Source organism: Antennarius striatus, chromosome 14, assembly GCF_040054535.1.
Source record: "Antennarius striatus isolate MH-2024 chromosome 14, ASM4005453v1, whole genome shotgun sequence".
Taxonomy (NCBI): Eukaryota; Metazoa; Chordata; class Actinopteri; order Lophiiformes; family Antennariidae; genus Antennarius; species Antennarius striatus.
In genome coordinates, this window is record NC_090789.1 from 5,840,676 (window position 1) to 5,857,132 (window position 16,457).

At 40.0% G+C, this 16,457-nt stretch overlaps 1 protein-coding gene and 1 non-coding gene across 2 annotated transcripts; both read right to left on the minus strand.

The window, feature by feature from the left end:
- Positions 1-6,681: 6,681 nt before the first annotated feature.
- trnaa-ugc (transfer RNA alanine (anticodon UGC)) lies at positions 6,682-6,753 on the minus strand. Its single transcript has one exon. It is a non-coding gene; the product is annotated as a tRNA-Ala (tRNA).
- Positions 6,754-7,093: 340 nt separating this feature from the next.
- LOC137607309 (catenin beta-1-like) lies at positions 7,094-16,376 on the minus strand. Its single transcript, XM_068332984.1, has 17 exons — positions 16,227-16,376; positions 15,220-15,269; positions 14,136-14,345; positions 13,779-14,029; positions 13,409-13,647; positions 10,902-11,103; positions 10,677-10,821; positions 10,411-10,514; positions 10,055-10,189; positions 9,748-9,951; positions 9,470-9,628; positions 9,262-9,381; positions 9,014-9,164; positions 8,802-8,923; positions 8,581-8,641; positions 8,139-8,334; positions 7,094-8,044 (listed from the first exon to the last, which is right to left on the minus strand). The coding sequence occupies exons 2-16, from the start codon at positions 15,230-15,232 to the stop codon at positions 8,144-8,146; spliced, it is 2,307 nt and encodes a 768-aa protein (XP_068189085.1). The 5' UTR covers positions 15,233-15,269; positions 16,227-16,376; the 3' UTR covers positions 7,094-8,044; positions 8,139-8,143.
- Between the last annotated feature and the right edge of the window lie 81 nt (positions 16,377-16,457).

Consider the following 16,457-nt stretch of genomic DNA (forward strand, 5'->3'; position numbering starts at 1 on the left):
GATGAGCAGATAAGCCCAGATTTTGAAGGTGGGTGGGGTCATGAAAGCAATGATCCACACCTGAAAGGTCATCAAAACCTCCCATTGGGTGTTCAGCTGCAACAAGCAGTTTAAAAGTAAAGGCATTGGCCGCTGCTTTATTCATTTAAATGTATAAAATATGATGAGACGAATTTTATCTTATTCTTCAGTAGCGTATTTGTGGGTTTAAAATGATGTGAAACAAGACGAACAAGAAGATCAAATACGAATCAACGAATTAAAATACAAATTAAATATAAAGATATATGATAGTGAAATAAAAACAAATGCGAAAGCTACATTTTATTATATTTTCCTCGGATAAATCGCTTCAAAGTAACAAAAGCAAGCAATGAAAAAAAGTTTAATTTGGCTAAAAAAAAATTGCACTGAAGGAATACTTTCTAAGCAGATCTACAAAACTACTAAATTTGCTTTTTAATTCTAAGTGAGCAAGATATTCAAAACACATCAAAATGCTTTCTTTCCAGTCTTCTCGAAAGTAATATTTATCATTCAGACTGTAAACGACACTTTAAGTTCCACCTCAAGCTTTGTGAAGTATTAATGCAAACCAATCGGAAGAACAGTGAAACAAAAAAAAAAAGTATCTGAACTGGAATCCTTAAAAGTCAATCTGCGATCGGTGTGCATGGTTTCATATTGTATTCTTTTCCCATTTTATGTTTTGTTGTCTGTAATTTCACTCTTAAACCCGAAACCTTGAACATTTTTTTATTTCACAATATTTTTAAGACTAAATGAGTGTTATGTTTTCATTTCTATCGAACCACGCTCTCATGATAAACAAGCAATATTGTCCCGAATGATCTAATCTATGAAAAAGAACATAATGGCTTCTTATTTTCTACGTTATGCGTTTGACACCAGTTACTGCATACTCATTCAGATGCAGCAATCCAGTAAACGTGATCACGGGTATTACACAAAAAAGTGTTTATCAGTTTAACAAACTGCAGATTTCTATCAAATCAACTGCAAACCCTTAAAATGGAAAAAATGCTTCTTAGCTGCTCTTTGCCTTCATACATGAAGCATTTCTCCAGACACAGTATCCCTGTCGGCTTCATTCAGGATAGTTTTGATAAATATGAAATTTTTCAATTTATTCCTCCTAAACTCCAGCTGAAACTAAATATTAAATGGATTGTTTTCATTTTCAATGAAACTGTATCAAAAACAAGATTAGGGATACAAACATCACATCAAACTCATAAATCAAGTAAATTTAAGATAAGTTTATTCAAAGCCAAAAGACATCGGAGAGGAAATAGAAAAGTGTGGATAAATGAAGAGAGACTTATAAAGATCACATACAGGCTTCATTTGAAGTTCATATAGGCAGGCCAGGAAGGTTGGAAAAATCCCAGAAATGACCTGAAGTTTCACATACAGGTTTAAATCTGAGTATATTCTGCATGAGAATATTCCACAAAACAGGAATCAGACCTCGAGCAGAAACCTCATTCAGTTAAATGCACATATTTCTATATTGCCTCAGTTGAGATCTGGTGTCTGAACTTGAACAGATTTATAACAAGTAGAGTTTTAGTTTTGTGAGCTGTTGTGGAACTAGTCTGCTTTGTAGTGGGGATGAAAGTTCATAATTCAAACAAATAGAACAGAGGTGCCATGGATTCACTTGTTAAATAGATGACATTCTGATAGCTTCTTCCATAGTTCTCTGAACTTCCACATTGATATGATAATGATCGTTAAAGGTGGATCGTTGCTGTTGATGCTGACTTCTCCCTTAGCATACCACACTTATCTCACGCAGGTCTTCTTCTCTATTGTTCCAACAGGACCTGTGTCAAAACATCCTCGTCTGAGTTTGGGGGTTCACTAGTTGACAACATTCGGAATAGGTTGCAGATATCTGAGCAGAGAGGTTTCTGCAGCGTTTGTTAGACAAAAGTCAGCTTTAAAATTAGATTTAAGAGCTTGTGTTTTCCAGTTAAGGCATACATGAAATTTTGGCTAAACATTCCATTCTTCTTTCAGTGGTTTCAGGGCAGAGATGAAGAACATGCAGAGATCATTTCTGGAGCACTATGTCTGTGTGGAAAAATTTGCATTTGAACATGCACAAGTTTCTTTGTTTTAGAGGAAAGCTAATGCATATTCAGACGATGCACAGACCTTCCTGTGCTTTCAGAAGTAACTGAGTCACAAGCATCAAACATGGTGAACACTGGGGTCTAATAGGACATGGTTGAGCCAACATGTGGACAGACTTCAGAGTTAACAGCATTTTGCTTGCAAAAAGAAAACAAGTCGGATTCTTAAATGCCGTCTTATTTTATGTTTGTCATAGGAAGAGTCACGCACAGAATTTTTTGCTCAAACAGGAAAGGATAAAATACATCATGTTTACCCAGATAAAGGAAACACTAAAAATACATAAATTAGTACACATGAGTGTTAAATGTTCTGATTCATCCAAGTCATGATTATCCAAAAGGCATTTAAATCAATCCACTGGACTTGTAGAAAGTTCCTTGAAGATGTTTCACCTCTGATCCAAGAGGCTCCTTCAGTTCTGGGGGAGGTTGCTAAGAAGAATAAACATTATTTACTGATCGCCCTGTGGGGAAATTATTTTCTCCGGTGTGGTGTTTGCTCTGTACATGAGTACAGTTGGATGAGGCCTTGGTGGACATGATAGTTAAAGATGGTCAGCCTTTTTCTATTGTTGATGATGAAGGGTTCCAAAATTTCATTAAAATCCTGGACCCATCATACTCCATTCCAAACTTTAAAGACAATGGTGGAAGCAACATACACTGTAATCAAAGAGAAGGCGTTGGCAAAAATAAACAGACTTAAGCTGTTAGTTTGACTGCTGAAATGTGGACATCAGTCAACATGGATGTCGACTGATGTTCCATAAAGAAAGCAGCTAAATTAATGCCCCCTCTCAAAAAGCAATTAGCAATTGAATTCTCTTTTCCTTGGACATGTTTGATATCAAGTGTCAGTTCTTGCAAGGGTAATCCACTGTGCAGTTAGCAAAGGGAGATTGTTGTAGAAACCACCAAGGGATCAGTTTAAAGAAACCATTTGCTAAAATACAAATACTGTAAACATAGGATATCCAGCAAATAAATATGGGTAGATGAGGCCTCATAAGGTATTGTAGCACATTACAAGAGCGGCACACTTTGACTGTTTTTCTCTGGCTTTGGATGAGAGATGTGATGTACGAGACACTGTGTAGCTACTCATCTTCTTATGTGGGATAACTGCAGACAACCACTGATAATGATTTGTTCACAAAGTAAATGAATGTTAGGACTGAAATGGGACAAGCTGGCAAGTGACAACAGACGGTTGTCCAAATCTTTTGGGGGAAAATGTTGGACTTTTAAATAGAATGCAGGATAAAGTGACAGAAATGACTGCAGTGTATTATACATCAAGAATGAAACATGTTGTTCAAACCCAGAACAAACTGGGTTATTGTCACTGAAGATGCAAAATGAGGTGGAAAACATTAAACGTTATGTGCTTTGCTGTATTTCTATAAATTTGTCAAACTGTTTGTAGTTCTTCCATTTTTGTGGAGATTAACAAGTTAAAAATAAATTGCACTGATTCAATAAATGTTTTTGTGTTCTTATTTAACTATATCCCACAATTTCTCATTGCCTAATATAAATATTAACAGTGTTTTATTCTTCTAATTATCAGTACCAGCTATCCATTATACGATGGAAGAAAGTTGAGCAGAATTAAGTTCAAGTTATCGTTGTTGTGGCCAGTGTAGTAGTACCATTCAAGTTTTTCATGTGGCCCATTGTAAAAATTAATTGCCCACCCATGGCCTAAGGTATTTATGGAGGTGTACTGCTATCTGTGTGTGTGAATTTGAAGCCTTATGTTCAAGCTGATAAAACATTTTCATAGTCGTAGTAGTAGTGCAATTTTATTGATTCTTTATGGAGATTCCGTCAGGGAAACTGATATTTCCGTTGCACTACACAGAGCACAGTGATCGCACAAAAAAGCACACAAAAAGAAGTACCAACACCTAAAAAGAATAAAAATAACACACCATAAAATATTCAAATAAAAAGGACATAAATAGTCATAAGAGTTAAAGTGCTTATACTGTTTATAGTGTTTATGGTTTATTGTGGGTATCATCCCTCAGCTCTTGTGTAGTCCCTCTTCCTCTTTTTCTACCCCAGTGAGGAGTTGAGCAGTTTGATGGCTCGGGGGATGAAGGAATTCTTTGTCATCGCAATGACGTTTTCTGACTCTTCTTTTTGGACAACTCCATTGTAGCTTGATGGAAAGGATCAAGAACAAGAACTGTTTCTCCTATGATGGTAAACTCATCAGGCAAGTGGAGCTATGTCTGTTCTTAGTGGGGCAAGGGATACCCACTGGTTCCTTCTCATCATGTACTGTAGTATTGCCAGCATTTGATAAGTACTTTTCCAGCATGTTGTCATTTTTTGTACTATAGTGACACCTGTAGGTAAATTATTTTTCCACTCATATTCCACACACATGTTACAGGCCATATGGGACAGAATGATGGTAGTGGCAGCCAACGAACAACTTGCGGGGGATGGTGGATTACTAAACAGCACTCGGCAGTGCTCAGGAGGTGAACTGGCACCTCTCCAACTACCAGTTTCACATTCCAAACTTTTGCTGGTCTTGAATCGGCCACCCTCCAATTCCCAAGGCAAAACCCAGTAGACTGCGATATTCTTGCCCCATTGAGTTTTGGCTGTTTTATTTGTTGCTACACTTGAGCAAGCTTCTCTTTGGTCATTGTGCTATATTACAAAACAATTCACCTAGATTTGTGTCTGAGTGATGTCAGTGCAGGGATTTGATCACATAATTATTTTTTTTAATTGTGCAATGCAAATGGAAGATATGTTACTAATCCCAAAGGGAAAGGATGTACAATCTGCTGAAGAAGTCTCTTAGATGAGAGATGAAACATCTTCAAGAACTTTCTTAACGTCCAGTGGATTGACTTAAACAGCTTTTGGATAACCATGACCTGGATGACTGAGAACCTACACAGACATCTCGCATATAATCATATATTGAACAAGAGTACACATCCCACAAGACAGGTAACAAGTAGATATACAAAGAGAAAAACAACTACACTACAGAAACAATGCTGAGCAGGAAACGTGTAATACCAGATAAATATACCGATGCAAGAACATATAATACAAAAATATACAAACACTACCCCTAGCAAGCAAAAAAGAAGAATGCAGAATGAGGGTGGGGGTGAAGGGCGGTACCGAGGCCTCATATTTGGCAATTTGTCCCAGATCCCAGTGGATCATGGGTAGTATTGCTATAGCTTTTAACCTCTGACCACTTCAGAAACTGTTATTCATATTCCAACAATCATTGCCAAGGTATGTCTGGCTTCTTAACGATTGTTAAATTTGAGTGTCAATGAAGGTAATTAAAATGCACATTTCCCAGAGGTCGATAACCCTTCGTATGCTAAGGGACATCATCATAACTGACCTCACCTGGGTAAATCTGCAGAGTACTTCTTTTGGGGATTCTCCTCACTTGTACACACAACTCCAAGTTGTAAGACTAGTCCAGTCCACTTGCAAAACCTTTGCCTGTACCCTGGGGATGCTATTCCACCCATATATGGCCTCCCCGAAACTCATGAAGAAGGAGCCCCCCTCAGACCTATCGTTAGCAGCATTAACTAATGATGGGCAGATGAAGCCCCATGAAGCATTGAAACTTTCCATTCCAATCGGTTCACGCTGGTTCGAAGCTTCGTGAGGCGTCATTTGCTCTAGCATGACATCTGCTGGACGGTAAAATATCAGGTGGCATGAGTTTGACGTGTGTGGCATTTAGCAGAAAGCCTGTGAATAAAACTGTCAGCAAAATAAAGAAGTATGCAAAACATGTATATTTTAGTGATTGTAATATACATATATAGGGTTGTTTTACAATCACTAAAATATACATGTTTTGCATACTTCTTCATTTTGCTGACTGTTTTATTCACAGATGTCATATTAGAGCAAATGACGCCTCATGAAGCTTCGAACCAGCATGAATCGATTGGGATGAAAAGCTTCAATGCTGCACGGGGCTTCACCTGCCCATCACTAGCTTTTGACTAGTGGCGCAGGTAGGAAGTGACATGCCTCTGCAGCCTACGGGTCACGCAATGGGACAAATTTAAAATGCTTGCACATTGACTTGCCACTCTCGATTAATTGCGTTAATTTTTATAGCACGTTAATTTGCAGCGTAATTAATTAATCTAACGCGTTAAACTGACAGCCCTAATTTTAACACATCTCGGACCGTCCGGTGTTTCAGATCACACATTGAACACTACACTGTCTCAGCTGGTGCATGGGGCGCTTAGTGTTTTGGCGCACTTGTGTGCCAAACGTCATCAGTCACGTGGTTTCTCCATGTTTGAAGCAGGCTCCGGAGCAGTGCTTCACATGGGAACGCCCAGAGTTCGGGATGTGTCGGAGCGCCGGAACAAAGCGGACATCACTAAATCGGATTAAAAACTTGTCGAGAGGTCCTTGAAATGTGTTTTTTTCTTCTTATCAATGATCAGATTATAAGGAGCCAAAACTCACCTTAAAGAAAAAGCATAACTGGAGATGCCGGGGATTGAACCCGGGGCCTCATACATGCAAAGCATGCGCTCTACCACTGAGCTACATCCCCATAGTATTTTCAGTGAGAAAATCAAACATGTAGAGCTATTTTATTCTTATCATATTGATCCCCATTAGAAATTTAGTTTTTCATTCTTTTAATAAATCCAGATACATGTACACACACTTACGCTTTATTTCTAGTACAGAAAAAGGACACTGCAGTACAAACTGGTATTTAAAGTGTTAGAATTCTGATCTTTAAAAGATTGATGAAAATCCATAAATATAAACAGGACATTTTTGTCCTTCAATGATTAGAGCATAATCCATCCTAACTGTGGAATTTTTCAAACACAGAACCCATGAGAAAAAACATCAGTGATGTAAAGAAGACACGGGACACGGACTAAATGAAATGCCATTTTATTGTTCAGCCGTGTCATGACCTCATCTTCAAAATAAGCACAGCAGGACTACAACTGGTTCATCAACCTAGCTACCATTGATATCACATAAAACTGGGTTTTATTTGACCACCAATGATAGAGGTAAAGACATTTCTATCAGACATCCAATTATAGCATACAAAATAGTTGTTAACCTACCGGTGATACTGTATATAAAACACTTCTAGATTTATCCCCAACCACCCTCAATTTCACCCACATCCCTCTTTAGAACATTTGTGACACTGACATATTTTATGCTTTAACAAGCACATATTAAGAATGCATAAGTCTCCATTTTTGAGATTATAAAAAAACTACACAATGTTACACTTTAAGTCAGAGTACAAGTCAACTGATTATTAGTGTTCTACACATTCGGCCATAAACGAAAAGAACATTGTATATTATCACTATAACTTAACACTACATGTAATATACGTTTTTTAAAAAATACAAATGATTAGCATTGAAGATAAAACTGAAGATGGCTAGTGCGAAGGCAAGCTGGGTCAGTACCTTAACAGAGAATGAGTATACAAAAAGAAATAAAAATATAAAACAGATTAAGAAAAATGGAAACAAAAACTGATAAGAATACAGGCAAGGCTAAAACATATGTGTTTCAAACTTTAAAAGATCCATCTCATGTGCGCTCATCCATTTAGGGAACCTGCTCCAAGACCTCCATTGTAAGATTCCATATCTCTCTGATATTTTGCCCCCCACTCCCCTTTCCCACATCAACTTGCTTTAACTTTCCTGTGGCAACCATCTTTGTTTTCTTGTGTCAGGCACTTTCCAAGACCCATTATTCCTCTCGTTACCTTCAACAACTCTACAGGCCAATTATAATGCTGATCCAGACAATACAGGCCAATCACGATGCAGGGTGTTTTTTTCAGAATACAACTGCAAAAAGACCACAATATAATATTTGTCATCAATACATTTTTTAAATTTACCAATAATTTAGCGATGCAATATTTGTGTGGGAGAGTCTTACCAATCCTACAGGTCTGTGTCAAACCAGGCCAGCTGGTTGCTGTCCATCAGGTCCTGGGTGTGCCCAAGGTCTGGCAACGGATCAGTGTGGTGGCCCAGGTCAGGCAGAGTGTCAGTGTGGTAGTCGGCACTCTCCATCATGGGGTCCAAAAGGGAGTCCTGTCCATAGGCTGCTGGATATGCCCGGTAGGCCCCATCTGAAAACCCAAAACAAAAGTCTTTCATTTGAAAAAAAGCACCATGATTTGCTATTACTGCATATTGAAAGCATGAAGCATGACAATAAATGATATACCATTAGCTTAATATTTCTTCAAGTGTAATTGTATAAATAAACAAAAAAGACTCAACTTAAATCTGTTTCAACACGCATTTCAATAAAACTAAGATCATTAGGTTACAAATTAAATAGAGACTTCAATTGAGAGAAAACGTGCACTCACCGTCCTGCCTGTAAGCCAGAGGGTCTCCCTGAGCTCCAATGTCCAGTCCCAGGTCTCCAGTCTACAAAAAGCCAAAACAGTGATGACAAAAGCCAGCCTGCATTGGACTCGGTCTTACTCCATAGTCTTACATCATAGAGTATATCGACTGGGTCACATTCATTGTGATCACATACATAAAAAAATGACAGCTCTTTATTTAATTCTCCTTGTATGGTTACCTCATTCCAGGCCATTGGCTCTGTTCTGAACAAAGAGCTGGTGAGCTCCACTGACAGACGCTTCTTGTAGTCCTGGGGTTTGTCCTCAGACATGCGGAACAGGACGGCTGCAGCATAGGTTGCTAGAAGAACCCAAAGCACACGATTCATTCAAACTGAATGTGCACAAGTAATGCCAGAGTAGATAATGTCTGATGTGCACGGACACTCACCTACACCTTCATTACGGGAATGCAGTAACTCTGTGAGGGGCGCAGTGGCTCCTTCAGCTTCTATTGCTTCAGCAGCTTCCTTGTCCTGAGCCAGTTCACACAGCACACCTGCTGCCACACGCTGGATATTCTCCACTGGAGAATACAGCAACTGGAAGCAATGAATGCAAGAGGGAGGAGGTAAGATTTAAACAACTATCTTTACATGCAGACAGCGTGTTTCTCTAGCATCAAGACTGTGACTTTACCTGGACAAAGAGTGGAATGGTGTTGAGACCTCTGATGACAATTCTGTTATGAACGTCCCTGGCCAGGATGTGCAGAGCTCCTGTGCAACCTTCAACTATTTCCTCCATACGTACACCTTCCTGGATGCGTTAGAGAGGGGATAGGATAATCAAACACACAAACGTCTACATGTTGAATAATAGAAAGATCAATGACTTGATTACACACCACAAACTGCTGCTGATTGCCTCCCATGCTGGTACGCCTCTGGGTATCCTGGTGAGCCCTGACGAGCAGTTGGACCAATCGGGGGATGGCTCCTTGCTCCCGCAGAGCACTGTGATTGGCTGGACAAAGGGCCAGGTTGCGAATCAGACCCACTGTGGCCTAGGTAGAGATAATAAGTAATATTTATTATGTGGGAACAAAACCATGTTCATGATGTCTCAATGGACAAATCCTAGAAGATATTTTGATATTATAAAAAAACCCATGTAGCACAAGACCTTGATTAGTGGCCAGTGGGATGGGGGGTGCAGCAGTTTGACCACTACAGGCAGACCATAATGAAGGCGCACAGCATTCTGAGCCATCTCAGCATCTTGGTGGCGGGAGGTCAGGTGACGCAAGGCACAGACTGCCGGCTCTGTGATGTCCTCTCTGTCTCCAGCTCTAAGCACCGTTCGCACCAGAGCCTCAATACCACCGACCTAACGCACAATCAATCAGCGGATTGTGTGAATAATTATTAGACCTGTTTTATGTAATGACCATCATGCTAAATTTCCAAAAACCTGGAAGAATCATACAGACCTGGCACACCATGAGTTTGTTACTATAGTTGTTGCAGGTCAGGTTGGACAGGATTCCAGCGGCACATGTCACTACATTGATGTCATCACTGCCCAACAGCTGGACCAGCGTCCCTAAGAGACCCTCCATTCCCTCCTGGAAAGGGTGGACGATGGGTTGGACGGGGCACGAGGAAACAAATTAATGGGAAGGAATTAATGCAACTGTCAAATTGGCTCAACAAACCTAAACCATACTATGTGTTGGTTGTATATATTACAACTGTGTCCCACATTAGAATCATTTTGTTACATATTACAGGCATTTATCACACAGAATACAGCTTTTAACGTTACATCACTGTGTGTATGCCGCACCTGTTTAGTGGCTGCGTCTGAAAGATTCCTGAGAGTCCAGAGGCAGTTCTGGACCAGGCGTTGGCTGGGGTCTGTCAGGTGGAGTCCCAAGGCCTGCATGCCGCCTACACACAAAGCAAAACAACTCATCACTACTCAGAGGAATTTTGCTTTGGAAACAAACTTTATATCATAGACCTCTCATTATACTAGGAGTTCTGCATGGAGCAAGACCAGTCACTGTGCGTTACTTTGATTTTATTTCTCTACCATGATTATGTACGTACCAGCCTCAACGATGGCAGGCTTGTTGCTCGAGCAAACTGAGAGCACCTTGAGAACTCTGCTTGTGGTCCACAGCAGCTTCTCATATGTGAAGGTCCTCATGATGTTGACCAGCGCCTGGGGACCACCGCTGGCCAGAATGATCAGCTAGAACCAAAACAAATTAGACATGCTGTCAATTGCATCACAATGATGACAGAGGACGTGGAGACTTCATAAGGTAATACCTTGCTTTCCTGGTTGCCGTAAGCCAGGATCTGCAGGCAGTCGGTGGTGATAGCCAGGAACTTGACATTAGTATTAGACAAAAGAGCCACCATCTTCTGCAGTCCACCAGCCAGGCGCACAGCCATCTTTGCCCCCTCCTGATGCAACAAAAGGTTGTGGAGCGTAGTGATGGCGTAGAACAAAACACTGTCCACTGGAGAGCTAGAAAAACACCCCAAAAGATAATCCAGAAAACAGTCAAAACTAGGGCTGCTGATCTGTTTTATATAAATTGAGACACACAGGAAACTTCAGGTACATTTAGACACATTTCATTCATAATTTTGATCACTTGAACACTTGAGGTCTATACTCCACTCATAGAAGCAGAAAAAGGCTGCTTTAAGACATGGGGCAGCCCTCTGCAATTATCCATTTTGTGTGTCATGTGGCTCCAACAACAACATGGACATACGGAGAGGAAACAAATGAGGTGGTAGAAGAGAAAAAACAAGTGTCTTCATTAACTGTACTGTGGGGAAAAACCTTGAATATGAGGGGACCAAATGTCAAATTTAAAATGTGCTGAAAAGATGTAAAACACAGCACAATGAAGAAATAATGGGAAAGACGCTTTGAGGGACCCAACAAAGCAAGTCTAAAATTTAACTGCACTCTTACATATGTAATTATAAATTTTTCACATTTGGCTACTATGCTAAGTCAATCCTATGATGACTTGGATTACGTTTGTTGGACTGAGCTCTAATATAAGCATGACAGTTTGCTCAATTTAAGATGTTAGCTGCCCAATGAATGTTAGTTTATGAAGGCATTTGTGAAACTTTAATTGCAAGAGTCAACAAAGCAATTCAACCTTGGGTCGCACGCACTTTAATTTTTAATCATGAACAATGCCCCCCCCCCCCAGGTAACCATCAGCCCCTCACCACTCTGCAAAGACAGTTTACTGTTGGGACTTATTTTCTTCACCCGCAATCACCATCCTTATACAGTATCTAAACACACCGTAATCTGAATAGTAAATAGTTTTTGTATTCTTATCCTATTCCTCACTCACTACTATTCTCTTCCGCCTTTCTATGCACCGACACCGCATCAAGTTCCTCGACAGTAATTTTTACTGTACTTGGCAATAAAACCTTTTCTGATTCTGATATGAATTAATTTGTTGTACAACCTGTACAACAACTGCCATTTCACACAAACACACATTTTGGTTAGACAAGCTGCCCAGATATATTAACAGTTCCCACAGTTAATTTGGGAAGCAATTTATTTTTATCTGTCAGAGAAAACACTACCGTAAGCCATCTATTAAGTAGTGTTCTTTTCCTCTGTCCCTGCCAAATGACAATCCACATGATCTGCAGAAGAAAAAGAGTCCTTCTTATTTTGTTATGTAAAGACCCGTTATTGTTACTCGTTAGAGTTGATGTGCTTTGGTATAACAATGGTCCCAATAAGCTCAGTCATTCCCAACATGTCTCCACGAGCAATATTCCTGCAGTTGTGACATGCAGTAACAGTTGACAAATCCCCTTCATCTTTCTTAGAGGACTTTGTCTTTAGGACATTTTGTAGTGAGAGCAAATACTGAGAAAGAAACCAAAGAATGGGTAACGTAAGTCGGTGTGTTTGCTTATCAATTACTATTTCTTCTTGATAGGTCCATTTTGAGCTTTCAATAGGTGAATTAAATCAAACATGGATAGCAATGTCAATGAACTGGTAATTCTTCCACCTCATACAAGATGCCAGAGACAAAGCTCAAGTTTTACTCCACGCTGGCAATTGTAAGGGAGATTTGATGCAGCCTGAAAATGCCAGTGCTCGGCCAGATGATTTTTGTGCATCACCAAATGATGTGCAAAGTAAAAACTACGACGAAAAAGACAATTGGAATTACAATGGTAAAATAAGCAATAAAGGACTAATAGGATGATTTATGAAAGTAAATACTTTAAGCCAGATAACTTTCTTGCATGTTTCTACTTTACACAGAGACTAAAAAAATGAATTACGGGCAACATTTCAATAACAGCACAAGGGTCTTTGGGCTTTGATGTATGGATTTTGCATATTCTTCCAGAGACTGCGTGGGTTCCCTCCAGGTACTCCTGCCTCCTTCCACCACCAAAAATGTGTAATAACAGTGAACTGATTAAACAAATCTGACTGTAGGAATGAGAAGGAATGGCCATTTTTCTATCTGAATGAATGAATGCTTTAATAATCCCTAAAGGAAAATATTCAATTATTATTCTGGTGACTAAAAAGTGACTCATTGAATTTATAACTTGTGTAACACATTTTTGCCCTTGTAAACTGTTGCCAAAATTAACCTGTAGTGTGAAAGAACTGGAAAGGGAAGACAAGTGTGTGTCTGACACACAAATGAACAAATTAGTTCATTTGTGTGTCACATTGGCTGTTGTGAACTTCAAAAATATGTGCACAGAGTTTCTCTAATTTCGATAGGACCACAAATTTTTGAGTTTCCTACCCAAGCATCTTGACCAGAGCAGGGATGCCTCCAGACTTGAAAATTGCAAGCAGCCCCTCACGATGGTGGGAAAGATTATGCAAAGTACCAGCAGAGCATCGAGCTGTCTCCACATCACCGGTGTTCTGCATGGCGCGAACAACGGCCGAAACCATTTGTGGGGAGCGCATTAGCGCATGACGTGAAGCTTCCTTCTTGGACAACTGATGCACCATTACAGCTGCTTTATTTACAACAACCTAGGACAAAGTACATCTTTATGAACAGATGGTTTAGGATCTGATTTAATCAGCATTGATTGTATATAATATAAACAAAACCATGTTAATTAGCAAGTACTATTTTACTATTAATTTCTTTGTAGACATACTTGGTCCTCATCGTTGAGCAGTTTGGTAAGCTCAGGGATGGCACGAGTGGCCAGCTCAGCATCATCTTGATAGTTAATAAGGTTGACCACAGCATGCTTTAGCATCTGAGAGGGTTCTGCTAGGCGCTGAACTGCAGTTGGGTGAGCAGCATCCAGCTGGGTTGGTGGTATTTGGATGCCCTCCTCCAAAGTCTCAGGAAACATGGCAGCACGCACACGCTGGGCACGAGTCATGGCATATCCCTCTATGTCTGAAAGTGATGATTGACACGAAATTAGAAAAATTTGTCTATCAATTACAGGATAATTTGCGATAACATTTGTGTCATAGTAACAACATAAATCAGTCTTGTATACCTGGAGCTTCGGGAGTGAAGGGCTGATTGAACTCCCAGTCATATAGAGTTGGATCATCCTCTTCAGCATCAGGATTTCCCTTGCCACTCAGGGACGGCGCAGTGGTAGTAACACCAGATTGAATCCCTGAATCCAGGTAAGACTGCTGCTGCCACTGGCTCACTGCAGCCTTGCTGTCCCCCATTGCCATGTCCAACTCCATCAAATCAGCTACACAAAAAGAGGGAAAACAGTGAAACTCAAGTAATGGCTGACAGTTAAGTCATTTTTACATGATGCATAATTTTTTCTATTTTAGATCCAATATTTTTAATGTTTGCTCTTTTAAAGCATTCTGCAACCCTAATATTAAAAAATTACTGTATATATGAGATACAGTAGCCAAAAATTTAAAGTGAAATATAAAATTAAGAGTATCAAACGCAGTCATCCCATGAAGGCAAAAACACAACTAAATGAAGATGTGCAAAAAAAAGGCTTGTTGCCTCAATGTTAGTGATAATAAATTTAAACTGTAAACATTCCATTACAATCAACAGAAATATTCTTGATCAATGAAAAATCTTGATGTAACAAAAGGAAACTGATCATTACAGTATTTTCCAAACTATAAGGCACACTGGACTGTAACGCACCTTTAATGACAGTATTTTCCACACTATAAGGCACACTGGACTGTAAGACGCACCTTCAATGAATGGCCTACTTTAAAGCCATTTCATATATAAAGGCACACACTCGATTAAAAGGCACACTTTTGGTTTTTGAGAAAATTAAAAGCTTTTAGGTGCGCTATGCAATTTCCTCCGGGATTAATAAAGTATCTATCTATCTATCTATCTATCTATCTATCTATCTTTACAGTGCAGAAAATACTGTGCTTGGGATACTGTGACATGTGCTCACTTCACTCCCATTTCATCCTTTTCCACTGTGCCTTTCAGCTTTGGTAAATTTGCACAACGTTTTCGTTTATTCTTGTCAAAGGGTTACAGAAACTTACTTATCAACGTAGAAGAAAATTAAGAGTGGTCGTGCTCCTGAAAACACAAAACCAACTCAGACCTAAGTTTTTCATACTTACACTGGGTAGCCATTGTTCTTGCCTGCCCTCAGTCCGAACAGCAGTTATGTCTGCGTAAAATGATAGAGTTAAACAGGAGGAAATGACACAACTTGCACACAACCGTAATACATTGTTTGCACAAGTCAAACCTGCGCTAATGTTTGTGCATTTCGCTTTCGTGGGTTTACTCAAAGAACCACTATCTACTGCTCTAACTGTGTCAGCTCCCTCTGATTCAGACGCTTGTTAACCTTGCCAGCGTAGGTATGAGGGGAAATACCGAGCCTCCACCTCCAGCGAGAGAGCAAAGCGGTGGGTATTTCCAGGCCAGCATGAACACAATTCACCATTCAGCGGCAAATAACATCAAAGACATATTTCTCCCCCTCCCCCTACCACGGCCAAGTTCCGACCCCGCAGCTTGGGTTTCCAATGAGAGAAACTACTCCCTCCACCCGCAATCACTTCCATGACTCCTCCTTTCATGATGGGTTTAACTACCAGCGTAACAGGATGTCCAACCACAAGTTAGAAAACTGTATGTTTCATCGAATAACAACCAGGAATCAAGATCGACACGCAAACATGTAGCCATCACCGCTAGCTAACAGGTTGGCTAGCTTACCTTGAGCGTTTGCTATGCTAAACCTACCTAGCTAACCGCTAGTTAGCTAACATAAACAAACACTGCTTACGGGCTCACTCACAAAAACCAAGTTGTTAGGACTCGTCGCAATAACAATCAGTACTATAAATCTTTAATGTTGAACATCAGTTCATTTTTGGAGCTGTGGCTTTCAAACGAACCCACCAAATGTTTGATTCTGGTTCGAATAGCTTAGCTAACCAGTACGTATGAAAAGTAGATCCAAGCGCCACCGTACAAAACCTGCTTTCCTGCCAGCCAAATCTGAAAACCCCACCGGACCCCCTCCCAAGCAAAAGATGATTTTCTTCAATGAACTAAACACTGACGCGATGTGTAACCATCATATGATAAATGCAGTTAAACATACTACTGTTACCAGAGTCGAGGGGCTCCTCCGTGGTTCCTGTCAGGAAGATTTTGTATTTTCTCTTGGATGAAAATAGGAAAACGGCTGCTAGGTGAAACACCCGTAGAAGACCGAAGCACACCCACTGTTGCTCCGCCGAAGATTCTGCATCCGCCTATACGATCGAGCATCAAGATGGCGAAGGCGAAAATACAGTATTCTGCCGCACTTGAAAAAATAGGGCGCATTTTTTTAATGTCT